Source organism: Equus asinus, chromosome 22, assembly GCF_041296235.1.
Source record: "Equus asinus isolate D_3611 breed Donkey chromosome 22, EquAss-T2T_v2, whole genome shotgun sequence".
Lineage (NCBI taxonomy): Eukaryota > Metazoa > Chordata > Mammalia > Perissodactyla > Equidae > Equus > Equus asinus.
This window is the reverse complement of record NC_091811.1, coordinates 53,010,165-53,037,775: the sequence shown is the minus strand read 5'-3', so window position 1 is coordinate 53,037,775 and position 27,611 is coordinate 53,010,165. Positions and strand designations below refer to the sequence as shown.

Below are 27,611 nucleotides of genomic sequence, written 5' to 3'. Positions count from 1 at the left end.
GTTCTCCTTGTGATTCCACCCCTGGTGCAGAGCCTGACGCACAGCAGGGACTTGGTAAACCAGGAAAGGACAGGGGTGTTCAGAAGCTGGACCTGGGAGGCTGAATGTCAGCTCGTTGAGCCACAGCTGTGTTTGTGACACCACTCCAACACAAAGCCAGACCGTTTACAGAATAACCAAAACAGCAGACTCCTTGGTGTTTGGGGAGTTTTACCTGAAACTGTTGCTCTTTCCAGGACTAATGAGTAACTTCCTGCTCTCTAAGGGGAACTTGTCTCCTCCCATTTCTAACATTTTCTCCGCCTCCTGGAAGAAAAGGAGATATTATTATATCTTGACCAAGTAAAACTGTCAGTCTCCACCAGCCCATTTTTCTATCATCACAATTTCTACCTTATTTTCTCTCACATTTATTATAAAAGAGTATAATTATATTCTTTCATATGTTTGACTCATCACAAAAAGACAGACAACCAGATATTCGTATCCATGGAATAGTACGAAAAAAAAAAGAGAACCTGAATCTGAGTAAGCTTCTAGATCCAACTACCAATTTACTGGAAATATAGGGAACAGAAGAACATGTTAAATGACACCAAGGGACACAATTAATAAAATCTAAATGGTGAAAACCCCGATAGGTCAAAGACCTACTTTCTTCCACAAAAAGAGAAAAAAGAAGGGGAATCTCTAAAGAGATTTAAGAAACATATCTACCAATTGCAACATATGGACCTTATTTGGATCCTGATTCAAGCAAACAGATGGTTAAAAATAATAAGAAGGCATTTGAGGAAATACAAATACTGGCTATTCTCTCTACTTTTGTATATGTTTGAAATGTTCCATATAAAGTGTTTTCTTTTAAAAAAATCCCATTAACTTAGAGGAAATAATTACAGAGAAAAAATATGTACAAAGATATTTAAAGTAGTATAATTAATAATAAAACCTAAAACAACTATAAATTTCTACAAAGGAAGAATGTTTAAATTAATTATGAGATAATAATACCATAAAATATTATATAGCCATTAAAACAATAAAGATTATTATACTGACATAGAAAAATGAAAGTGTCTTATGAAATCGAGTTGGGGGGAAAAATCAGAATATATACATATATATATATTTATACACACACACTCAAATATACAATTATAATAGTTACATGAAAATGATGTTAAGGACTTAAAAAGAACATAAAGAAATAAACATAAATGTTGGATATTGATGTGAAATTTTGGGGTAAAGTCTTCATTGTTTTCTCTCTTTTCATTTAGTTTTTAAAATAATTTTATAAAGTAAAACATGTATCAACAAACGCATGTTTACTTCAGAAATTTTGGCAAATAAGTAGTATAATGTTTACCAGCCACCTCAAACTTAACATCCAAAAGAGATCCCTCCTGTTCCTCCCAAACCTGCTGTTGCTAGGTCTTCCCCATCTTAATAAATAGCACAGCCATTCATCCAATCCTTCATTCCACAAATCTAAGCGTGATCCTTGATTCCTCTCTTTCATCCATGCTCACTACACATTAGCGAAACTCGTCAGCTCTATCTTCAGATAAGTCCCCAGTCCAGCCATTTCACCACCTCTCCCTGGCCTAAGCCACCACCGCCTCTTGCCTGAACTATTGGCACAGACTGCTCACTGGTCTTCTGGCTGTCTCCCTCCCTTCCGGCCTCAGTGGCTTTCTCGACATTCCTCAAGCACATCAAGCTCATTTCTGCTTCAAGACCTTTGCATCCGCTGTTCCCCTGGCCTGCAATGTTCCTACTTCCAGGTATTCTCATGACCTGCCCCTCACTTAATTCAGGTTTCTGCTGAGATGTCTCCTTAGAGGAGTCATCCCTGATTACCCTAAATAAAGTAACTCTTGCAGCCCCTTACTTTCTTCTTCAATCACTACCTAGAACTTTACATAAATAAATATATATGTGTGTGTATATATATAATTTTTAAGTTTTATAGAATTTTTAGATGCCTGAAAGCTTTGCATTTTATCTTGTGAATTCTAGTAATCTTCTCTTTAAAGTTTTCCTCCATTGCCTCTGTGCTTATAATTATTAAACCTTATTTAATAATATAAAACAGACACATAGACCAATAGAACAGAATTGGGAGCCAAGAAATAAACTATGTGTATACGGTCAACTAATATTTAACAAGGGAGCCAAGAATACTCAATGGAAAAAAGAGAGTCTCATAAATAAATGTCGCTGGGAAAACTGGATATTCACACGCAAAAGAATGAAACCAGACCTCTACCTTACACCATTCACAAAAGTTAACTTGAAATGGCTTAAAGACTTAAATGAAAGAGCTGCAACAGTAATACTCCTAGAATAAAATATAGAGAAAAAGCTCTTTGACATTGTCCTTGGCAATGATTTTGTGGATATGACACCGAAAGCACAAGCAACAAAAAGCAAAAATAAATAAGTGGGACTGTATCAATCTAAAAAGCTTCTGCATAGCAAAATAAACAATAAACAGAACGAAAAAGTAACTTCTGGGATGGGAGAAAATATCTGCAAACCACATATCTGACAAGGAGTTAATATCCAAAATATACAAGGAACATATATAACTCAATAGCACCCCCCCCCATAAGCCAATTAAAAAACAGGCAAAGGACCTGAATAGACATTTTCCCAAAGAAGACATACAGATTGCCAACAGGAACATGCAAAGGTGCTCAACATCACTAATCAACAGAGAAATGCAAATCAAAACCATGAGATATCACCTCACACTTGTCAGAATGGCGGTCATCAAAAAGACAAGAAATAACAAGTGCTGGCGAGGATGTGGAGGAAAGGGAACGCTTGCATGCTGTTGGTGGGAATGTAAATTGATGTGACCACTATGGCAAACAATATGCAAGTTTCTCAAAAAATTAAAAATAGAACTACCATACGATCCAGCAATTCCACTTCTGGGTATATATCCAAAGTAAGTAAAATCACTATCTTGAAGAGATGTCTGCACTCTCAGTATTATTTAGAATAGCCAAGACACAGAAACAACCTAAGTGTCCATCAATAGATGAATAGATAAAGAAAAGGTAATATATGTATACAATGAAATATTATTCAGCCATAAAAAAGAAGGAAATCCTGCCATTTGCAATGACATGAATGAAGACTGAAGGCATTATGCTAAGTGAAATCAGTCAGAAAGGGAAAGACGAATACTGTATGATCTCACTTATAAGTGGGATCTAAAAAAAGTCAAGTCATAGAAACAGAAAACAGATCAGTGGCTGCCAGGGGTAGGGGGTAGGGGAAATGGGCAAAGGTGGTCATAGGGTACAAAGTTTCAGTTATAAAATGAGTAGGTTCTAGGAATGTCACATACAGCATGACGACTATACTTAAGAATAGTCAAGTCACTAAGAGAGTAGATTTTACAAGTTCTCACCACACACTCAAAAAAATTGTGACTGTGAGGTGATGGAAGTGTTAACTAACCCTATTGTAGTAATCATTTCATAACATACACATTTACCAAATCATCACACTGGACACCTTAAACTTACACGATGTTATATGTCAATTATATCTCAATAAAGCTGGAAAAATAATACAAGATTTTTAAAAATTTAAGATATTAGAAAAAAATGTCCTTTCAAAGTATTTCAAAGGACACTATTTCAGGCATTAACTGTATTTGGAAACGCTTTCTGGCTCATTCATTTCTTTGTCGGGTATTTCCATTTTGCTACACATCCATTCTCTGCACGCACAGGCCATTGATTGAGGGTCTATTGTGCGGACGGCAGATGCCAAGTGCCGAGGGGAACGAGGAAGGACAGAAAGTCCTATGCGAGTTATCTTTGCATGGTGCCAACCACAACACCATCTGCAATTAGGTACATAATAAATACTCTCAGAAAACAATAGGTTTTGTATACTTGTCAAATTAGACCCTTTGGGAGAACATGAACCATTAGATCTGATAATAAGAACAGATTCTATGTTCATATTCTAAGTGTGAACCTGGTGAGTAGACTGTAGACAAACAGAGGTAAAAACAGATCCGAATATGAAGGCCAGTCAGGGACAAGAATCCTTAACCCCTCCTCCGCTAAGACCACCTTTGGAGTAATCTTCCCGGCTCCTACCCATAACCCTTGGGGTTCCTGACGTTGCCTGTGGCCCTTCTATGTGCTGTAATTTGAGGCTGCCCCAAAGTGTACAGTTGGTGCAAAAACTATGACCTCTTCCTCCTTGGCCTTCTTTTTGGCATCGTCCAACTTCTTCTTTTTGCTTTCAGGCATGAGATCATCTAACCAGCTCAGCTCTCGCTTAGAGAAACAGAGATCCATGACTTTCCTGACAAAGACCAAGGCCAAAACCTGAAGAAAAATAAAGAAAGTGAATTAAAGGGGCTCATTTCCTTCCTGGAGTTAAAAGCAAACTCTTATTTTCACAGCGACTAGGGCATTTCAAGCAAAATCAAATTCATAATAATCGTGATAGTTGCCTTTTATCGAGTGATCCCTTTGGGGGGGGCGGGGGCAGCCACACTCAGCCCAAGGGTGCCTCACGGTGGGGTGAGGGGCCTGGAAGGACCATCTGGATTTCCTCCCATCCTTTGCCTGTACATTTCCCCACAAAATCCTTGCTTTATGCCTGCACTGTGGGTCTCTAGGGGATTTTGTCTCTGCCCTCTGGCTTGGCCTGACGCCCATTTTATAAATGAGAAAACTGAGGCCCAGGGAGAGAAAGTGCTTGCCTAAAATCTGACAGCTAATTTCCTCAATAGGAACAGGTCAGGGTGTCTCAGCTACTGCTCCACTTTTTTCCCATGAGGGCCATTTTAGCCAAAGGGGAACCAGTAATAACCCAGAAGGATCTGCCTGGATTAACTGCTGTTCACCAGCTACATCTGGTGGCTGGACAAGGAACGAGGCAAATCAGGTTTGTTAAATTCAACCAGATTCTCCCTAATTTCAATGACTATTTTCTCAATAAATCCAAAATTGATAGTATCCCTTCCAGGAGTTGTCAGGAGTTTGCTAGTTCTTTCACCAAACACTCAACCTGTGAACATAAGGCCCAGACGCAGAACTCTACATGCAGTCTGACAAAATGGAGAAACCCATCAGGAGGGCACATATCTTGGAGATTAAGGGAAAAGACCCCCCCCCCCCCCCCCCGTGTTCTCACCCTTGAAAAATCTCCCAGTAAGCCAGAGTTCAGCAGTACCTAAACCAGAAACAAACATTACCCTCAGTGCCTTTTCTCTCTGGAGGCCCAGGCTTTGGGTAACTTTCAAACAGCCCACTGAATTCTCAGCATCTTCATGACACAGAGCGAGCCAGAGAGGAGAAGGCACCAAGAGAAGACGAAACAGTGAGGTGGTCAGGTGGCAAGAATTTCGTCATCACCCTAGTTTTGGGAAACAGCTTGTACCCTGCTGCAGCACACACAGTTCAGCTTCCCGGGTCCCCTTTCCAGAGCCCTTGCTGCACTTAGGAAGCAGGTGAGGCTACGCAGTCACTAATCAGGGCTGGACCAAGCTCCTCCTCTCTCCCAGCAGCTTACAGCAGTGCACTGCCACCATTTTAGGTGCTTCTGACTCCAATAAAGCCTAAATTGGAACTATATTGCTTTGAAGTAACATGCGAATTACTGCAAACATTAAGAATCCTCTCCATGTCAGATTCATGAAAGGAAGACAGACAGACAGACTGACTGACAGCCTTGAAAATAAACATGGCAAACTGTCACACATGTATTCACACCTCTAGGTCCCCAAAATAGTGTTGCTCCTGCAAAGACCAACCAAAAAACAAAAATGTACCATCAATAAAAGATTAATATCCAGTACATGTAAAATTTCTAAAATTCAACAACAAAAAAATAAAAAACCTGATTAAAAAACGGGCAAAGGACTTGCACAGACATTTCTCCAAAGAAGATATACAAATAGCCAATAAGCACATGAAAAGATGCTCAACATCACTAGTCATTAGGGAAATGCAAATCAAAGCCACAGTGAGATGCCACTTCACACCCATTAGGATAGCTGTATTCAAAAAAAACCCCAAAACACAAAAAACAGAAAATAAGTGTTGGCAAAGAGGTGGAGAAATTGGAACCTGATGTACTGCTGGTAGAAATGTAAAATGGTACAGCTGCTATGAAAAACAGTATAGTGGTTCCTTAAAAAACTAAAAATAGAATTACCATATGATCCAGAAATCCTACTTCTGGGTACATACCCAAAAGAATTGAAAACGGGGACACAAACAGATATTTGTACGATTCGCGTATATAGCAGCATTATTTACAACAGCCAAAGGGTGGAAGCAATCCAAACGTCTATTGCCAAACGAATAGGATAAACAAAATGTGGTATGTATATGTATGTATGTATGTGACAGAAATTATGCAGTCTCTAAGAAGGAAGGAAATTCTGACACACGCTACAACATGGAACCTTGAAGACATTATGCTAAATGAAATTAAGCCAGGCACAAAAAGACAAACACTGTATAATTCCACTCGTATGAGGTACCTAGAGTAGTCAAATTCTGGAGACAAAAAGTAGCATGGTGGCTGCCAGGGGCTGGGGGGAGGAGGGAATGGGGTGTTAGTGTTTAATGAGTCAGAGTTTCAGTTTTGCAAGATGAAAAAAGATGGATGGCAGCAACAACAGTTGCACAATAATGTGCATGTACGTAATGCTAACGATCTATACACTTAAAAATAGTGAAGAGGGTAAATTTTATGTATATTTTATCACTATTTTTTAAAATAACTAATAATAATTTTTCAAAACTCACCATCATTGGAAAGACAATGGCAGCTGGAGACGCCTTGATGACCCAGAGCAGGACAAGGCAGGTGAGCTGGATGAGGGTGAAGAGGTGCACTTTACGCAGCGGCACGTGCCGCAGGTAGATAAAGTCTGGCTGGTGCTTTGCAGGCATCCCAAAGAGCTTCAGACGGTCAAAGAACTGAAAGGAGGGAACTGGCACTTACTTTCAGGAGGTTTCTCTGGGTCAGAAGCCTTGTTCGGCCCATTCATGTCTCTCACATCACCTGCTCTGAAGGGCAGGTAATACCCTCTCCACTGGACAGAAGTGGAAATGGGGACTCAGAGAGACCAAGGATTTTGGCCAAGGTTGGTAAGTGACAGAGTCAAAATCTGAAATCATCTTTTCTAATTCAAGGTTCGAATTTCTTCTCTCCCACACTGTGGTTTCTCAGATCTTTCTCAGGAGAATTGAGAAGAAAAGAAATCATTTGCATCTTTCCTCTTATTATCAAAACCAAAGCTCTTACTTGTTCTTTGAAGAGTCTGGAGCTTTCATTGATTATTTATAGCAAAAAGATAAAATGAAAGCTCATAACATTCTGGATATGAAAAACTGACCATTCTTACATTATAAAAAGGAAAACAGAGACCCAGAGAGGTTAAGTAACCTGCTCAAGGTCGCAGTAGAACTCAGTGTGTAAGAACACCCATTGCACACTCCATAAAAACAGAGAGGAACCAGCTGCCAATAGAAGCGGCCACTAAGTTATCTCACCTCTGGGACACCCCGTTATTAGTGACAAGCTCCTGATAATCTCTGTCCAATGGCCTGAGGAATGAGTTGGTAGATGGGAGAAGGCAGAGTACGACAGGGAGTAATATCTGCTTATCTGGAGGTGCTCCCACGACTTCCCAGTGTCCTCGTCAGTGTACCCCTAGTTAGCCCCCTCTCTCACACTTCAGCCTGGCGCTAAAACCAGCACTGTCCACGTGCGGAAGCGAGTTTGGTTCTTGACCAATCTTTCAGATCTAAGTTTACCAATATCTGGCGAAGCACCTAGTGTTTAATATGAGCCTGATAATTATCTGATGAATAATTAACGAATGACTGGAACCATGACATCAAGCCAGGTCACCCTGGACGTCTCTGTACCCTCATGTCAACATAACTGTATTTTTCCCAATGTCCAAAGAAATGTCTAAAATAGCTTAACCACCAAGACTAGGAAATGGTTTCTCAAGAACTGGTTTGTGCTTCTCCTGGGGAGCTGTCCCTCCCTGGTCAGGACCGGTGAGCTCACACTGAGAAGACACTGCCCTGGCTGGACCATACAATACCTGAATTCCCTGTAGAGAAGAAACACCCATGTAGAGGAAAACGCCATAGAGTACTGGCATCGGGATGAACTGAGGACCAAAGGGCAGAAAGACCACAAGTTAAACTTGGTATCATAGCACACTCAAGACCATATACACGTTCAAATCTCCAAGAAGGAAGCAAAGTCACAAAATCACCGCATAAGCATTGTGCTAGTTTCTGCTGCCTTTATATGATTTAGAAGTAGAAGCAAAAACAGAAGCTGGCAATAATAAAAATCATTTTGTTCTGAAATGAAATGATTACACGTAAGTGCAATGTGGTCCTGGTTCAATCATAGGCCTCACAGCTCACCTCTATCTGGCTCTCCCTTCTCCCTGGGGATGGGCACGCGCACACATGCGTGTGCACATGCAGACACACACACACCGCTCTTTTACGGAGTTGATACCTTTTCATTCTTTTGTAATTACATGATCATCTCCTCAGGGATTTGGGGTATTTTAACATGGACTAAAAAAGGTTCCTTTTTTACTAACCAGAAAATCGAGGGCAGGAGTGGGGGGTACCTTATCAGAGAGGGAATGATTTGAGAAGAAATATCAACACTATTCTATTTCACTTGAACACACCCACACGTACCATGTGCCATCTGTCACCCTAGGTCATCTTCGGAGGGACTTTTTGAGGTAGGGAAACGAGGCCTACAGAATCAAGGCAGAGAGTCTCACAGCTGAAAACTCAACTCAACTTGCTTTTATCGTGGGGCTAAAGAAACTTGCCAGACAGAACTCCTCTCAGAACTAGAAAATCTGCATTGGCTTTTACGTTGTTCCAGCTCTACAGTGAGTAGACACCTCAATCTGGTGCTAACCTTGTGTGTACAACTATTGAATGCTTTCCTAAAAGAACCCCCCTGAGACAGTCACAGGAAGGCCAGGCGACGCCCACCACCACGGCTTCATGGTTACATTTCTGGAGGAGCAGCAACCTCTGGGCTCCTCCGGATGGCACCTAACCAGAAGTGGGAGTGGGGGTACAAGAGAATAGAAGTAGAATGGGGAAGGGACATGAGGAGAGGCGGCAAGATTGAGTGGAAAGTAAGGGGACAGGACAATGGTTCAGAATCCTTTCCCATCCCTCTCGATTCTCACCCTTAAACAGCATCTGCAGTGCAGGCTGGGGTGCGTGAAGATTCACCACAAAGACGGGGAAAGGAGGCAAGAGAGACAGGTAAGTGCTCTGGGATGGTTGGGGCTTGGTGATATGGCCATGGAGCTTTCACCCCATTTTTCCCAGATGTAAGCCTAACACTCACACAAAAAATTTTTCTGATGTTTAAGTATCTTCCATCTTTCCAAAAATCCTCTTTTAACCCCACATCTCACACTAACCACTGCCCATTCTTCTGTTTCACTTCACAGGAAAACCTCTTGCAAGAGTTGTCTGCCCGCACTCTCCTTACTTCCTCCCCTCCTATTTACTCTTCAGTCCCGTTACTCCGCTGCGGCCCCATTGTTCCACTGAGTCTGCTCTTCTAAAGTCACGTTAGGCCTCCATGTTGCCAAATCCAATGGCCATGCTTTAGTCTTCACCTTCCTAGACAGCTTCTAACCTTCTTGAAACACTCCCCTCGTTTGGCTTCCCTGACCACACGCCCTCCTGGTTTCCCTCCTACCATTCTGGCAGCTCCTTCTGACTCTCTGTGCTATCTCCTCATCTACCCAACTTCTAAACATTGGAGCTCCTTAGACTCTGCTCTTCCCTCTGGTCCTACTTTTCTTTTACCTCTACCCTTCTCCCTGAGCAAGCCTCTCTACCCTCTTGCTTTCAACACTACCCATGTGCTATTGACGCCCACATTTTACTTTTAGTCCAGAACCTTGCCCTAGCCTCGTCACTCAGATGCCTCCAGGACATCTCACCCAAAGTCTGACCACAGCCCACCCCTCACAAAATCACATCCTCCTTCACGCAGTCTTCTCCATCTTAAACGCCCTCACTCTCCACTCTGATGGTCAAGTCAGAACCTGGCTGCCATTTTGATTTTTCCACTTTCTTCACCCCTTTCTACATCCAGTCAACCATCAGGACCTTTGGATCTGCCTCCAAGATGTACAGAAGCCGTGCCTTTTATCCGCCCCTACTACTGACTTCCTCATCCAAGCCACCATCATCTCTCATCTTTAACAGTTTCACTGGTCTCTCTGCTTCTATTTTCCCCTAACCCTAAAAACTCATTCTCTAGGCATCAGCCAGAGTGATCTTTTCAAAATACTAAATGGATCATGTTCCTCTCCTGTGAAACCCTTCAAAGGCTACCCTTACCGGTGTCAACAAGGCCCTGCGTGATCTGCCCCTGCTCACTCTTCACTCTCACCTCACTGTGCTCTTGCCTTCACTCAACACCCTTGAGCCACATGGCCCTGATATTTCCTAGAACACATACCACCCTTTCCCACCTGAGGGCCTGACTCGACTGCTTTTCTCCCTTTCCCCCAGGCCTTCTCCCACCATCCATGGCATGGCTGGCTCCACCTCATCTTAAATACCATCTCCTTAGAGAGGCCTTCTCTGACCACACTACCCAAACCAGCACCCCCTTAATTCTCTATAGCTCCACAGAGTACAACATATTTCCTTTTACCACTTATCATATTCTGTAATTATCATGTGTGTTTTCTTAACTAACTTTCTTAACCACTTCTTACCTGTCTTACCCTGCTAAAATAAGACCTTTCAGGGCAGGTATTTGTATGTGTATCTGTTCAGCATACCACTGTCTTCTCAGCACCTAACAGGATTCTGGGTGCAAATCAGGCACTCAATATTCAATATTACCCAAGGAGTGAATGAATGATTACCTTCAATATAGCCGTCATGAAGACTGAGCAGCCCATCAGCACAAAGATCATAAGGCCTGTCACTCTTTGCTCTCGGATGCCTAAGAACTTGGGCTGTTCCCCAGGAGCAGAGCACTCAGATTCCAGTTTTAGGCTGTTCACGTGTGTGATGGACAAGACAGTTGCAGCCACAAACCAGGGTAGGCCCATGATGGAGCAGACACCCAGCATGATGGCCACCATCAGCAGGTCCAGGTGGTAGCCACAGCCTTTCTGTGGGGAAACACAGTCTCTGTCACCATCAGTGGGCTGGCTGCAGTAGGACATAGAACAGTGAGCTGAGAGTCTCGGACCCAAAGCAGGAAGGGGTGTATGGGTAAGGTCAGTGGTCTCAGACAGGTTTCCCAGTCCCTGCTGGTTTAGAGGGAACAGAGAAGAAAAAGGGAAATCTTAGCCTGTCCTAACATGCCAATATCCATTCTTTAGCCAAGAGCCCTAAGATCTCACCCTGAGTATCCACACATTCAAAGATTCATCCTTTCTCAGCAGAGTAACCAGAAACCAAGTCACATATTGACCATTCTAGATGGTAGACATCAAAATAGTCGGAGATAAATGACCTTATTGGGTCCCTACAACGCACCCCCAGATCCTTGCCAAATCTGATGTTGCCTACTCTAAGTAAGGAAAGAATAGAAACAAAAGCACAAAGTCTCTAATAAATGTACTGCAACCAACCCTACCTCCCTAGGATCCTTGGGCTCAAGGTTCACTCTGGAAACCCCAGTAACGGACACCAGTGGGAGAATACTGCCTCTAGAAAACAGTGGCCCAAACCCCGACCTGAATCTCAGGAAGATAAGCCTGATTCAGAGCACGTGGCTATACAGGGACCACCAGGAACTCTGCCCACCCACCTTCCCGCAGGTTTGAGAGGAGATTAACAGAGTCCTAGCTTCTTTTACAGTATACCATCATGCCCTACTCTAGGGACTGGAACCCCCTAAAAACTCCTTATGAGCTCCTTCCAGTCTGCTTTTATCCAGGTTCTACAGTTCCTGGTCTAAATGGGCTTACCTTAAAATCAAAATACGTAACAAACTGCCATTAGTCCTTCTAGGTTAGAACTTCTTGGTACCTTAAGCTTGTGTTCCTTCCTGTTAATGATGACAGCTGTGATCTGCTGGTCCATGAATATTAAGATAGTGCAGAGAAGAGCTGGGATAACTGCAGCTATCACAGTCCACCAGGGGTTGGGGCCGATGGGACTAATAATCCACCCTCGATCATCCCTTGTTGGCTAAAGAGAAAAAATAGAGTTTTATTTTTGTATTTTAAGTTAACTATAGTAATTAGGGCAAAACAGATCAAACTGAATCACAATATTCACATTTCTTTTTATTCTTGAATGAGAATCCTTAAAAAAAAAAAAAAAGGCATGAAATACAGCAACTCCTTAGGAAATCTATGACCTTGCTCCAAATCCCCTTTGAAAGAGTCACTCCTCAACTGTCAACTTCCTGTGGAATATTCATTGCTCCTTCACCTCCTTCCCCTACTCTCCAAACCCTGTGGACAGAGAAAGCAGCTTTATCTCAACAGTAGGCCAAGTAAAGATAACTGGTAACGAAATCTGTTGACAAAAAAGAATTTAATGACTTCCAGAGACAAATATAAACAACTGTGACTAGCCTCCTCAGCGCTTTCCTCAGAAGCCGTATAATGTGTGTCCACAGCACAAGGAAAGGAAAAGGAGAGCCAGCTGCATGCTATCTCACAGGCTTAGACTGCATCAGTCCAGAGGCCTTCTCCCTTCAGCAGTGAAGCAGGGGCCCAGGCACCGGAGGCTTGAGAGAGGAGCCCAACACTGCCGACCCTGGGGACCTTTGATCTAGGGTCCTCTCCAATGTCCCTGTAAACTGCTGTTTAGAGATCCTATTTGCGTGTTCATGACATGCCTAAGTGCCCTAGACCCTCCCAAAGCCCCAGGGCACTCGGGGGAAGAGCAGCTCACCTTGCTTAGCAAGCAGTACTGGAGGATAAGTCAGGGATCAAAACCGGCCCAAACTCAATGAAAGAAGCAAAGACTGTTATATCCAAAGTACTTGGTTCCATATTGTTCCCAACTCTAGGATTCAAAGACTCTTCAATAACGTCACCATGTCCCAAATTATGAATGGGTTAGGTTCTGAAAGTTTACAGAATCTATGTCTCCTTAGTAGCAATGTTCTAAGTGATAGTTAAACTCTCAGGCCAACACAAAAACCTATTAAACTCTGACTGACATTAACTCGTTAGCAAGAGTACTAGCCTTCAGATTGGGTCTTGGTCGCTGGGGGCCATGTGGTATAACAGAGAAAGAAAGAAGGAAGAAAATTTCTTCTCTGCTTCCTGAAAGCGAGGTCTGCCAATGAGCAACATTTTCTTTGACATTCTCCCAATTCCCTTTCTCATCTCTCCCACCTCCCAGAGGCCTTCTTCCCAGATGTCCCAGAAATTCAGTGCCTTCTGACTATCTTAAGCCTACCCATCAGGGAACCTTTCCAAGGACTGCTTAATGCTCCCAAATTACTTATTTTTACACAAAATCCACTCCTCCTGCAGGGTTGACCGCAGCGAGATATTGCAGAGAAAGCTGATTGCGCTCATTCACACAAAGGTGACAATGACGTAGTCTCAGAGGCATTACATTTTTAAAGAGGGAGATTTTTAATCCATAAATTTGTGACTGGTGGCATTTCAGCAAATTCAACAAAATAAAATAAAAAAGTTTCAGGCAATATGGAAAAAGATATTTTTAACCAGGCCTACTGGAGGGAGAGAGGGAGGGAAAGAAAGACAAAGGCCGTCTGTGTGTACCAGTATGGACTGCCTTCATTCCTGTCTCCCTCCTCCCGGCCTGGCCAGCCTCTCCTTTCATACTTCTCCTCCAGCCACTGAGTACACCCAGGCTTTCTCTTCTCTCCACCCTGTGGGGATCTATGCAACTGAGCTCAGCTCTTCCATCTTCTCGCTTTACTCAGCTAGTGGCCCCAAACTGAAATAGATTTGGAGTCCCCCCGTATTAATCATTTCTTTTACTTTTTGTATAAGTTTTTTTGAAAAATATTATAGATTATAGAGAGTTATACAAACAAACAATGAAATAAGGTTGAAGAGATGTCACAATTACTTTGGCAGGGGCCCTAGACCCTGGGTGAGGCCCCTCAGTCAGCCCACCTCCTCACACGGCAAGATCCTTGAGCCGAGGGGCCAGATCCAACATTTAGCTTTTTCATCCTTCCCAGGGCCCTTAAACACGTGATGCTCAATGAAACTGCTGTAAACCAGACTTCTTTCAGAGACCCACGTTTCCACAGTTTCTGGTATATATTTATATAAATGTACACATTTTTTGTTTTAAATCTTAACATATTAAAAACAATAAGTGGCATTAAGGATAATAAATAATACTTTTCATTCATTAAACAATCTTAGGTTTCTGTTCTCTGACTTTTCTGACCTGAACTCAGCCAAGCCTGCAGAGTCTGCTCTCCTGAGTGGTGAGGCATGAGGAGCAAGGTTCAGATTTAGAAGACTACAAAACTCATGATTCGGGTATGGGAAGGCCTTTGACATCAACTCAGGACCAGATTCTATGAAACTACAAGAGGGCACCAAGTACCCTGAGACTTGCTTACCTTGAACACACTGGGAACTTGAAGCTTTGGTGACGGGACTCCAATCAAAAAGTCAATAATCACCATTGTGAAGATAGTAAGGAAAACAGCAAAGTCACTCACCATGGAGCGCACCTGGCATGCGAAAGGGTTGGAAAAGGGTTTTAGTAGGTTAAATGTGGTAGAAAAGAACTTAGTATTGTAAAAGGTTTAAAAATCCTCAGAAGAATGCTTTAATTTTATAGTTGAATTAATACAAGCATATTTAAACAAAGAAATATGTTGATATGCCCAAGCTAATACCCAAAAAGTGTGGATATGATGGGGGAGAATGAATCATGTGACAAACTCTAATGTAACCCACCCCAACCTCTGAAGAGTTCTGTTTGGAGCATTTATGGCCAGGTTTAGGCAACAGTTCCGAGAACTTGGAAGGAGACGTTCTGGGACCAGCCAAGGTCCATTCGTGCGGGCCAGGAACCTCGGCAGCAGCATCAACCCCTCTTCTCCCTCAACCCAACACCTGATCCATCTGCATGCGAGTCCTGCTGGCTTGACCTTCAGAACTTATCCAGAATCTGAGCACTTCTCACCCCTCCACTGTCCCTACCCAGACCAAAGTCACCAGCAGCTCTTGTAGCACACTCTTAACCTTGCTCCTGCCCTTCATTAAGCCACTGAAGTGATCATTTAAAACATAAGTCAGATCACATCACTCCCCTACCAAAGCCCTGAAAATGGATCCTCATTTCACTGAGTTAAAAACCCAAAGGCCTTCTTGGCCTCTGAGGTCCATGCACTGGCATCGTTATGTCTCCGCCCCCAGCTCCTAATGCTCTCCCACTCGCTTGCTCTGCTCCAGCCACAAAGACCTCCTTGTTGCTTCTTAAACATGCCAGACTCACTCTCACCTCAGGGTCTTTGTACTTGCTTATCCTTCTCCACAAATGCTTTTCCTCCAGGTCACCTCTTGGGTAGTTCCCTCATCTCCCTTACGTTCACTCAGATATCACCTCCTCCATGAGATCTGTTCTGATGATCCTACTTAAAATTGGTCACCACTCTCCACCCCAGCACTTCCTAGACTCCTTTACTGCTTTATTTTTCTCCATAGCACTTATTCTATTCTGTCCCCAAGAGGACTATCCCACCGTATAGTTTCGTGTAGCTTTAATAAAATACAATGCTTCTGAAACACCCAGTGCCTGCCATAATCTGAATTCTAAGACATAGAGCAAAACATGTCTTAGCCACAGGTAACATCACTGATGCCTTAACCTGGCTTTGCTTTCCTTTGAACCTGAGGCTTCCAGCTCCCCCTCCCTGGCTTTGTTAGTTCTCCTCTGAATGTGACAAAAATTCTCTCAACATGCAGCTGCCCCACCAAAGCCCATCTTGACCATCCTGGGGCCCAGTGGCCCCTCTCTCCTCTGAACTCCTATAGCACTTACATCCCAGGTTGGCATCCAACTCTCTACTACGTCTCGTATGGACCTGGTGGTTTCATGGGTTTCCCCTTCCTATCTGATGGCAGAGACCATGTTTTAAACTTCTTTTGCATCCCCCATAGCACTTAACCGAGGCCTCAGCAAGTAGTTAGTACACAATTGCCTTGCGTTAACTATTTGTCCAGACAAGAAACAATGACCCCAAACTTACTTAATATGCACCGCCCTTAACTACTGCATAGGCTCACTGAAGTCTAAGAACATGTTCTAGTCACATACATATGTAAATATCTAATCACCCTAGCCCCCCCACCTAGTCACACATCCTGCTCTGCAAATGTGCCTGAAGAAACCCACTTACAGAAAAGCCCCCATTCTCTTGATTCTAGCACCTTTTCAAAGCAATGACTGCTTTATCCACTCTACACTTGGCCTTTAATTCTGCCCTGCCAAAACCGGTCACAATACAAAAAGTGCCATCGCATCAGGGAAGGCTGCCGAGGCTTCAAACAGTCATGCAAACCAAGTCAGGAGCATTCTGGCTGCTGCAGTCAATGTCACCAGTGGTGTCACAAGCTTCACAAAGCCATCCCTGGGAGGAGACTCTGGGGTTTCCTACATATCTGAAACTATCATCCCAAATTACTATACTCAGGAACCAGCTCTAGCTATCGGATGCTCCATGTACCAGCATTCTGGAAATGATATTTCAAAGCTTTTAGAGAACACTACCACCACCTTAAACTCACCTGGCACTTTTAAATCAAAAAGTTTTTAAGTATTAACCCCTCATGCCACACATCTATGAAAGAGGCTCCGGACACTAGAAGAAGAGAAAGCTACTGTGTGGTTCATCAGGACATTTGGAACTCTCCACCTGCCTCTCTACTCAGCAAGCAACACGGAGGCTGAGAGCCAGCTCTGTTACAGTAGAATTCTACCACAAAAGAAATGCATGAGCATGCGACCTACTCTGGTTGGAAAATAGCGGCTTGTCTTAAATGTCTTTAAGGTGCTCGAGAGGATGAAGGTGGTGAAGAAGAGAATGCAGGACCAAAAGAGCACATCAGGAGTATAGGGTCCGTGATGGCCACACGCAGATCCCGTGAACTCTCCATGCATCTCCTGGCATTCCTGGAGGAACAAGTATTCTGGGTGATGCAAGGCACACATGAGGGAATAAATGACTGTTGCCTCTGACCTGGCACTCACTGTCATCCCACGGTTGCTGGGGAGTGCAGGCTGCCAGCAGCATCCACTTGACCTCCACATAGTTGTGGGGCTCTCACATGCACAAGCCCCTTCCAAGTAGGCTGACTGTTAGGGTCCTAAGATGCTTTTGAAAATGAAACCAGAACTGTCCCAAGGAAGTATGAGCTTCTGGGACGGCTCTAGCAATTTGTATTATTGATTACAGAGGCCTTCCAAATTTGAAGGTTCTTCAAGCCCCACAAAGCCTGGGTCTGCCCCACTGCTCTGCCTGGTTTCATCCCCACATATTCCTGGTGCAGGGTCACTGGATAGGGTACATGTGGGAGAGAAGAGAGAGATAATCTTCTCTTCCCTTGATGTACAAGAAAACTTCTGAAGCGGAAAAAAGTCAGTAAGAATAGTTAAAAAAAAAAGCTTTATTTCTGAAAATGCTAGGGCTTGCTAAAGGGCTACCCCCCTTCTACCTAGAAAGGCCCTCTTAAACCTGTGGTCACATTGCTACCCCACCTGGCAGCTCCCGGACTTACACTAACAGTCAGGTTAGCCCAGTGGACTTCTGCTGTCACGATGTTGTGGTCCTTCCAGTACTGCAGAGTGTGATTGTTTGGATTCTCTGGGAGGGAACACCTGCAGCTGAGGGGAAAGAGAAAAAGACTGCTGAGGAAAGTAGTCAAGTAGTTGACATATTTTTAGCTGTGACTGAGCTAAAGAGTCTGTCAGAGCTGCCTATTTCTCCTTTGCCCACTTCAGAGCCCTGAAGTTGGTGCTGTCGGTTGAGGCCCATGTGTAGGCCCAACCACATCCCAATTTTTTAGTCAGTCATCACTAAAGATGGACGCAAACCAGTGTGTGGGTCTTGGATTAAATTGTGCCCCGAATGAGCCCTGGTGGTTTTCTTGCTTAGTTTCTATCTCTTAGGCTCTTTCTATGAAATTCAATCTACATAGCAAGGAGGACCTGATATCCCAGTCAGCTCTCAGCAGCTTCCTCCAAGCCTGGATGTCTTGTTCCCTATACCCGGTCACATTCTTGCTCTAAAAATTGGAGTCTCCTGGAATCAAGATGCAAGCTCTTCCTGACACTGCATTAGCCCTAGAAACATCCCACGCCTCCACCACTCTCGGGCTTCCCCAGGCCTCTTCTTCCATCTAAACCTGTCCATCTGACCAGACCTGTCCCACTGGCCACCATATTGCCTCCCAGTCCCAACATGCTTCATGCCTGAACTGGTTCCCAGTATACTCAACTGATACAGTCATTCCCACCAACTTTGTTTCACCTGTGAATTTAATAAGCTTCCTTCTAAGGATATAGCACGACAGAATTAAAATTCAAAAAGATCTCAACAGTTTATAACGATAGGAGGAATCAACAAAATGAAAATTAATAGGGAAAGCTATAAAGTCCTATATTTAGGTATAAAAAAAATCAATTCCAAATGTGGAAGCAACAAAGATGTCCTTCAGCAGGTGAATGGATGTAGTGTAGTACATCAAGACAAGGGACTGTTAGTCAGTGCTAAAAAGAAATGAGCTATTGAGCCATGAAAAGACATAGTAGACCTTTAAGTGCACATTACTAAGTGAATGAAGCCAATCTGAAAAGGCTACATACTACACGATCACAGCTATACGACATGGGGGAAAAGGCAAAACTATGGAGACAGTAAAAAGATTTCTGTTCTCCAGAGGTTGGGGTTGGCGGGGGCGAATCAATAGGCAGAACACAGAGAATTTTTATGGCACTCTAACTGTTCTGTATGATACTAAAACGGCGATGTCATTATACACTCATCAAAACCCATAGAATTTACAATACCAGGAGTGAACCCTAGGGGCTGGCCTGGTGGCGCAGAGGTTAAGTTCGCACGTTCTGCCTCAGCGGCCCGGGGTTCGCCAGTTCAGATCCTAGGTGTGGACATGGCACCGCTTGGCAAAAGCCATACTGTGGTAGGCATCCCACATATAAAGTAGAGGAAGATGCACATGGATGTTAGCTCAGGGCCAGTCTTCCTCAGCAAAAAGAGGAGGATTGGCGGCAGATGTTAGCTCAGGGCTAATCTTCCTCAAAAAAATAAATAAATAAAATAAAATAAAAAATAAACTATATTCTAAAAAAAAAAAAGAGTGAACCCCTAATGTAAACTACAGACTTTGGGTGATAACGATGTGTCAATATAGGTTCATTGATTGCAACAAATGGGCACTCTGGTGGGGAATACTCATAGAGGGGGAAGCTGTGCATGTGTGGGGTTGAGGAGTATATGGGAACTCTCTGTACTTTCTGCTCAATTTTGCTGTGAACCTAAAGCTGCTCTAAAAAACCTAAGTCTCTTAAAAAATCAATTCCACACATATTAACATAAAAGCATTCAAAAAGTTGGGGCGTTCTAGCTGCACATCAGCTCCATACGAACCACCAGGGGAATGCAACTAAGAAAAACGTCATCTCGAGCTGTATTAACAAAGAATTACAGGATCCAGATCCAAAACCTACTCCGGCCAGGGCTGGTCACTCTTATCTACCTTCTCCCACTAGGATATAAGCCTCATGAAGGTAGATCCTCTGTGTGTCATGTTCACCGCTATGTTTCAGGGCCTAAAACAGTGCCCGGCACACAGTAGATGCTAAACAAATATTTGTTAAATGAATAAATGAATGATGCAAAAGGTCAAAGAATAAATCTTACTCTGATGCCAATGGGTAATCCAGTAGGCTTCAAAGATTATACTCCCTAATGGTTATTTTGTAATAAAATAATTTTTAAATTCTAATACATTTTTTGTGAATTCTGGATTTTAAAAGGTTAACGAACAGACAACTAGACTCTATAAAAGTGTGTATGCAGCTGGTCGGCAGACGCCTCCGTGCAGGGTGCCCACGTGGCGCAGGCGTTCCAGGTGGAAAGGGCTCCCCTCACCACCAGAACCTCCATGTCCGAACTGTGCAGCCAGAGGGAGGGAACCTGACGTACAGAGCTAAAGGACAAGGGGCTTTAGTCATAATTTGGAGAACACTATTCCAGAGAAGAAATGTTTTCTAGGACCAGACTCTCCTAGATGGTGGAAAACACAGCCAAACACTATATTTCTTCTCCAGCTGATCCAGGCTATACTAAGCATGTGAAGAAAACAAAATTTCTTGAATTGAAATCTAGGTAAGTAAACAGATTTCTAGATCTTTAGGATACACAGTAAGAGACGTGTGGATCTGTCAAGAACCACTAACATCTCTCTGTCTAATGAGTGCTAAGAGTAGCCTGTATACACTTGCAGAGAATCTTGATAACACAGTCCAGCATCACAGTCCTTGCAAAAAGAATCACTTCCCAACAACTAACTTCAACTCTCCCTGCTATATTTGCAACCTATTTTTGCCTCAATGTCTGAAACCAAAAGACATGCTCTAGAAGCATTTCTCAAGTCCCCTCTGGGTTTCACTCTTAGTCCTTCCTCTCCATCATCACTTTTGACTGTTCTCCTCTGGCAGCCCCCCAAATCTCCACATCCATATCCGAGCTCTGACTCCCAGAGGGCCAAGACCCCTCCTTAACAGAAGCTACAGGCACTGCCTGGCACACTACATCAGCCATTAAGCTCAGGCCCTTCGCAAAAATTTTTTTAAAAGCTAAGCAGAAAGTATACTTACTAATACAGGCTAAGGTGGTCCAGCTGGCTGTGCATGTGGATGGGGTAGGTCTCCGCCAGGTGAATCAACTTTTCTATTGCTTCATAGATGAAAATAATGCAAATCAGGGAGGCAAATGCTTCTTCAGTGAAGCGGGTAATGTAGCACACAAGGGAACTGGCATCAGTTGCCACAAGGACAATGCACAGGAAGGCGGTCCACAGCCCAATACAAGCTCTCAGGGAGAGGTATGAAAGAGCATAGTCTCTGAAAGAAGACCAAAGTTTGCCAAAAAGCATGGATGGGTGGCATTACGAGACAAAGGGTCACAAATGTGGTTGATTCATCTCATATTATCCATCCCAGTACTGCAACCCAGTTTATCCCAAATTCCAACGGCACTTCACTCCTAAATGCTGCCCTGGGACAGCTGGGACAAAGATTTGCTTCACAAGTGGTATTTGCCATAGCAAGGACATGGAAAGTGGAGAAGGAAGGACTTGTCCCACACGCAGTTCTGCCGTTACTGCCCAATGTGATTAAGATCTTATTTTTGCAGATAAGAAAAAAGGAGATGGCCCTTGTTCCACATGATAGTACAAAAAGAAAACAAGATTTTATAGGAAAAGTAGGGAAACGAGGGCATTGCTGAGTCCTGCCACTGCTGGCAACCAGAATATGAAAGGGGATATTAGGCCAAATTAAAAATTGACTTGAAATGGAAATGGAGGAGTGTGAATCAGCTAGGGAAAGTTTTTTTAAAGATAAAAAGTCAAGACTTCAATAATGGCTGAGGATGTTAATAAAGCCCAGGAGATCTGCTATTTTAGGCACGGTACTACCTGGCGGCAGGACAAGAGACCAAATGTGGTTCTTCCTTCAGGTTTTTACAGTCCAGAATGCTATTTGCCTGCTTATACCTGCCTAGGACCCTGGCATTCGATCCTAACAGCACAAGAGCACATCCACTTAGAGTTTTCAGAAAACCAATGTCTTACTTGCAGAATTTGAACAAAATCTTTTCAAACACAAGCACTGGCCCAGTACTTCCCAGGATGGTGAGAGCCTGTCCCGCAAACAAGGAATAGGCGATCCCAGTCATGGAGGCTCCAAACAAGGATTCAATTGCACTCTGAGAGGGAAACAAAAATCATCACTGAGTCCGCAGCCCATCTGTCATGAGTGACGTGGCACACGCACATCCCCCACTTAGCTCTCATGTGTGCCCGACACGTCATTTGCCAAGAGTGCTGTGTACACACCGTCTAACACTCCTGTAAATGCTACCACTTTGATAATTCAGGTGCCCGAATCCATCCACATATGATTCCTTAACTAAGGCCTGTTCTGCAGTGACTCAGTGAGCATTTACATATATTTAGAAAGCACAATGATACCATTTATACTACAAGGTGTCATACAGAGTCACCTTAAGTCTTACTTTCAAATGACATCAATATATCATTTTCCATCCTTAGAGCAATGGGCAATTCGACTGGCAATCTGCTATTGAAGCTGATATTCAAGCAAAAGAGAGTCTGTTCTAAAGAGAGAACCATGTCGCTGCTTGGTATGAAGTCGGAAGACACAGTAATTCAGTAGAAAGAATCCAACGTCTTCAGTCCTGGCCCAGGGAATTCTCCCCCAGTGGACCTGGCTGCCACCACAATATCTGAAGTTTCGTTTGGGACCATTAGAAGTGGGTAAAAGTTCTTACTATGCGTCCCTCAGTGGCTTCTCCGAGCAATCCCCCAAAGGTGATGACAGGTGACATGCAGGCACAGTACAGGAACAGAAAGGAGGCCAAACACTGTAAGCTGAGTGCATCCCGGTAGTCGCTCCAGTACCAGGGGGCCTTCCGCTTGATGTCCAGCACCAAGCCCCCAAACAGCCTGCGGAAACATGGCAGACAGGCCTCAACACAGTCCCTGTTGCACGAAAGCACATGAACAGCACACATTTGACAGCACTTCAAATGTGCTCTGTATGGAAGTAATACTTTGGTTGCAATTTGACCCCAGGTATAAGAGATGTCTCTGGAGTCAGCACAGATTCTATTTGCAACCAAAGGCATGAATTTAAATGATTATCTCAAGCATAAAAAGAATTAATGTGGGGGGCTGGCCCCGTGGCCGAGTGGTTAAGTTCGCGCGCTCCGCAGCAGGCGGCCCAGTGTTTCGTTAGTTCGAATCCTGGGCGCGGACATGGCACTGCTCATCAGACCACGCTGAGGCAGCGTCCCATATGCCACAACTAGAAGAACCCACAACGAAGAATACACAACTATGTACCGGGGGGCTTTGGGGAGAAAAAGGAAAAAATAAAGTCTTTAAAAAAAAAAAAAGAAACAAAAAGGGAATAAATTATTAAAAAAAAAAAAAAAAGAATTAATGTGGATGTGCATATTAACCATTCAATAAAAAGTTCCAAAAAATTAACATGAAATTAAGTATTAGCATCAAACTTCAAATTCTGAGCTGTTAGGAGGAAATGTGCAAAACCCATTCAAGGTATTAAAATTGTTAGTTTTATCATATGTTTCCTAGATAAAAAGCCCCATCACAGTACTTTCCTATTCTGAAAGTACTTTCCTATCCATCTTACTCTTGAGCAGTTAGCATAATAATTCACTCATGCGGTTGACAAGTAGTAGTAGATACTTCATGCAAGGCACAGTGTCAGCTACTGGAGATGCAGCAGTGAGCAAGACAACACAGCCCTTCTCTCCAGGACCAACAGTCTAGTGCAAGAGATGGGCAGTATTGTGAGGGTGTCTCAGCAGCACAGAACAGGGAGGGACATTTCAGCAGGCACTCGGAGAATGGACCAGGAATTAGCCAGATAAGGCAGAGGGGGTGACACCCAGGGGTGAGAAGGCATGGCAGTCCCAAGATGCTGAAAGAGATATGGCTGGATAAGACAGTGTGAGGGGCAAATACCAACTGACGAGGCTGGAGAAAGTGGAGAAGCCTCATCATGAAGGGCCTTGTAAACTGTTGTAAGGAACTAGAACTTTATCCTAATGGCATCCCAAGTCACTGAAAGATTGTAAACAGGAGAGCGACGTCACTAAACATACGTTCTGGAAGGATCACTCTGGCAGGGGTGTAATAACTGGAACATGGGGCAAGACTGCAGGTAGTGGATGGGATGGGAGAGGTGGATGGATTCAGGACTAATCAGGAGGCAGAACCAGCAGGGCCTGGTGGCAGGACTTCAGCAACCCTCTCCACTTCCCAAGGATAAGACAGATCAAGAGCAAGCTATCCCACACCAAGGAGGAGGCGCGTCCTCAGACTAGGTCACTTTTTCTAAGAGTGGAGTTACTGCACCAGGGTGAAAGTTGGTAAGTGAGTAACAAAAAGAGCCACTCGGCGTTCTACAGGACAAATTGCCCGGTTTCTTCTGCAAATCAATGACAGAAAAAAGGAGGGCTGTTCTAGAATGGGAACACAAACTGCAAACTTTGACTGGATCCTGTGCCAAACAAACGAATTCTAAAAAGATGTTGCTAAAACAAGCACAAAAAGTTGAATATGGACTGAGCACTAGACAATTTAAGGAATTATTGTTAATCTTGTTAAATTTCATAATGGCATGAGAGTTGTCTGTTAAAATGTCCTTATCAAACAGAGATACATACTGAAGTAGCTACAGGTAAAATGATATGATACCGGTGATTTGATATAAAGATAATCTAGAAAACATAAAAATAAAACAAGTAAGTGGAGAGAAATGGATGAAACAAGATTGGCCAAGTGTTGACAACTACTGATGGGCACATAGGGGTTCATTAAACTATTCTCTCTTCTTTTTCATATGTTTGAAATTTTCTATAATAAAAAGCTAAAAAAGCAAAAACAAAGCTATTCTCTCATGAAAGGAGGCCTGGCCAGCTCTTTCTTTCTTGCTGCCTAGGAGCCTGGAAAAGTACCACGAGGCTGGTACCTGTATGCCAGGGGGAAGGCCCAGCCAGCTCTCTTTCTCCACTCGAATGCTTTCTCTCATCTAGCAGGGCCAATGGGTGTGCAGGTGGACACAGGGCAGACACTGTTCCATCTTGCCCACTTGCTCTTTTCTCTGGTTTGGGCAGGTGTAGTTGGGATTCATCCTTCCTCTGTGTAGAGCAGTAACATCACAATCTGTCTGGGCTTCGGGGAGAGAGGCAAAGCCAGCCTTGTGACCTGCTTTGGTTTTAGCCTCTCTGGCAAACCTAGCTTGGGTAAGGAGCTATATCGACAGGGTCTAACCTAGAGCATGAGAGTCCCACCCCAGGGTTTGGGTCTAAGGCTCCAGTCTGTAATAAAGGATCACTTTGTCTTGCTTTCTCCTCTGCGTAAATAGCCTCTCAAGGACCTTATAGGCAGCTGTGATTACTCTGGGGCAAGATTCAAGCGTTTCTGGGTCCTTAGCCAACACAGCATCCTAGTACCATGTGAATATCACTTCTTAATCACCAGTGACCTTCCTCTGAAGGGTATTGTTCCGGGAGAAGAATCTCCTCTGCAATAATGAGCCTCACCCCACTGAGGCAACCTGAGATGCTGCTCTCATCAGTCGGCCCCTGGACACAGGAGACGCCTTCGGGGAGGACTGTCTGTGGGTAACAGACAAAGATTTATGTAAAATGGATTTAAGAGAAGTCACAGAAAGCAAGGACATCTGTCTGCCTGGCAGACAGATAAGAAAAGATCTGATGCTCTTCTTGATGGTTTAACTATAAATTAATAAAATAATTTCTGAATACTACTATAAATTAATAAAATAATTTCTGAATACTGTTTATGGAGTCGGCCTCCCAGCTCACTCATGCATAAAATCAGACCATAACTGCCCATTTAGCAGCCAGGAATCAGGCACGATGCTTCTCTCCACGGTTGAGACCTCCTTCCCCTCTCAACACTACCCTCTCGATGTTCAAGTTTTTTGAGGGCAGGAGGCACACAGGGATATGAATTTAAGCTTGAGGCAAGAAAGGACTTACCCGTGTGGAGGGTCACTAGGCTCTGGAGCACTGACTTAGGGAGCCCTTCTCTGGAGGGCTTTAGGGACAGGCCCGCCATCCATTTGTCAGGTGTGCTTTGGAAGAAACCTGTTTGAAGTGTGGGGGGATCATCGAGAGAGATAGCAGCTCCTGATTCTTTTTCTCATTAACCCTTCCCCAAAGTGGCATCCCCCATAAGGTACATAAATCTCCCTTGGAAACCCACTCTCCAGAGTACCCTTCCTGCCGCGAAGCTCCTGGCCTAGGAACGCTGCGGTCAGACTGTCCCCTTCATTACCATGAGACAGGTCAGCATCACTGCCTGCGTCAACACCAGGGAGGTCTCCGACACGGTCTTAGCCCTGGCTTGGCAGGTCAGATACCCCAAACTCAGAGTACCATTTTCAACTTGGCCTCCTTCCTCACCTTCCAGAGTCCACACTAGCCCATCCTGAAATACCGCTTCACCCAACGAGGACAACACCTCCTAGGTCTCCAAGTTTTGCCCCAGGTTGTACGATACCATATTCATAAAGCAGGCTTTCCACCTCCAAGAAACACAACTAATGGTATGAAGAATTCTAAAACCCAGGCTAATGTATTTTCTTAAATCTTCTTAACCATTTTTTTCCTTTTGTTCCCTAGCTTTATTGAGGATATAGTTGACATATTGTGTAAGTTTAAGGTGTACAATGTAATGATTTGATATAGCAGGAAAGTTCTAGGCTGTCCACCTGCAGGGGAAGGCTCGTGTTCACTCCCTACATAATCTGAGATTGGGAAAGGGGCCAGAGGTGGCCCAGAACTATAAGCCCTGCAGGCATTAGGTCACCGGGCCTCAAAGGCTACCACAGGAGGAAGGCCATGTGTCTTGAGGTCTTTTACCGAGGGCTCTGAGGAAAACTTCAGGAGCTCGGGAAGAGGAAGCACCTCCCACACCAAGCAGTCCTAAGCTCTGAGCCCAGAGAACACTTCCTTCCAGCTTCATCAACTCCGCAAGTTCCTGACACAGCATCATGGGAGAACAGCCTCAATCCCTATTTGAATTTGTGAGTGGAGGCAGTTGGTTCTGTGAGTAAAAGGGTTTGTGATTAAGCATGTGACGACCCCGGCTGTATGGGATTTTCTTTTGGGATGCCAGGCACCATTTCTGAGATTCTATAAGTGTTGAGATCCAATCTAATGGTCTCCCAAATCCCCATGTGGAACTGATTGTAAGTGAACCCTCAAAAGGCCTGGGACTCTAGGTTATTCTCTCTGTGTCACCAAAAGAAGCCTGAAATCTCACCTCTGCATGGATATCCGTTTGGAGGAAACCCTGTTGCCCCCATTTCCACTACTTCCAAACTCTAAGTCCTGGGGTGTAGATGTCCCTTATATTCAAAAGATAAATCATAACTCTGAAATACTATGGAATTCACACCTAAGACCCTCCCCTAAAAAACACTACCTCCTCTAGGACAGTCTCAATCTTGGAACCTGTTCTAAGGACAGGGGCTTCCCTTTACTGCCTCTCAATACCAGGCCACCCCAGCAATTCAGACTTCTTCTAACTTTAAGAAAATGTTAAACTTACTCTTGGAGGCAGCTCCCTCATTTCAGTGGCCTCTTCCATCAAAGGCCCCTCCCTGCCTCTAGTAATCCCTTCCCAGAGCCCAGTTATCTTTCCCCCCAAAATACCTTCCTCTGCCCAGGAAACAACCCCCTACCGGGACACTGCTAGTCAAGTGCCTTCTCTCCTG

The 27,611-nt window shown here is 43.8% G+C and overlaps 1 protein-coding gene across 4 annotated transcripts in view; it reads right to left on the bottom strand.

Moving 5' to 3' along the window:
• Window positions 1–27,611, bottom strand: part of SLC4A8 (solute carrier family 4 member 8) — a 65,205-nt gene that overhangs the window by 8,433 nt on the left and 29,161 nt on the right. For 3 of the 4 annotated variants that reach the window (XM_014847426.3, XM_014847425.3, XM_044755977.2), the window contains 12 exons: window positions 22,603–22,777; window positions 21,884–22,017; window positions 20,907–21,152; window positions 17,786–17,891; window positions 17,019–17,180; window positions 14,620–14,733; window positions 12,078–12,239; window positions 10,961–11,212; window positions 8,117–8,185; window positions 6,804–6,977; window positions 4,230–4,367; window positions 215–306 (listed from right to left, as the gene is read on the bottom strand). In XM_014847426.3, coding sequence (XP_014702912.1) covers window positions 215–306; window positions 4,230–4,367; window positions 6,804–6,977; window positions 8,117–8,185; window positions 10,961–11,212; window positions 12,078–12,239; window positions 14,620–14,733; window positions 17,019–17,180; window positions 17,786–17,891; window positions 20,907–21,152; window positions 21,884–22,017; window positions 22,603–22,777 — 1,824 coding nt within the window. The remainder of the gene's footprint in view (window positions 1–214; window positions 307–4,229; window positions 4,368–6,803; window positions 6,978–8,116; window positions 8,186–10,960; window positions 11,213–12,077; window positions 12,240–14,619; window positions 14,734–17,018; window positions 17,181–17,785; window positions 17,892–20,906; window positions 21,153–21,883; window positions 22,018–22,602; window positions 22,778–27,611) is intronic. The other variant, XM_044755978.2, reaches the window with a different exon arrangement.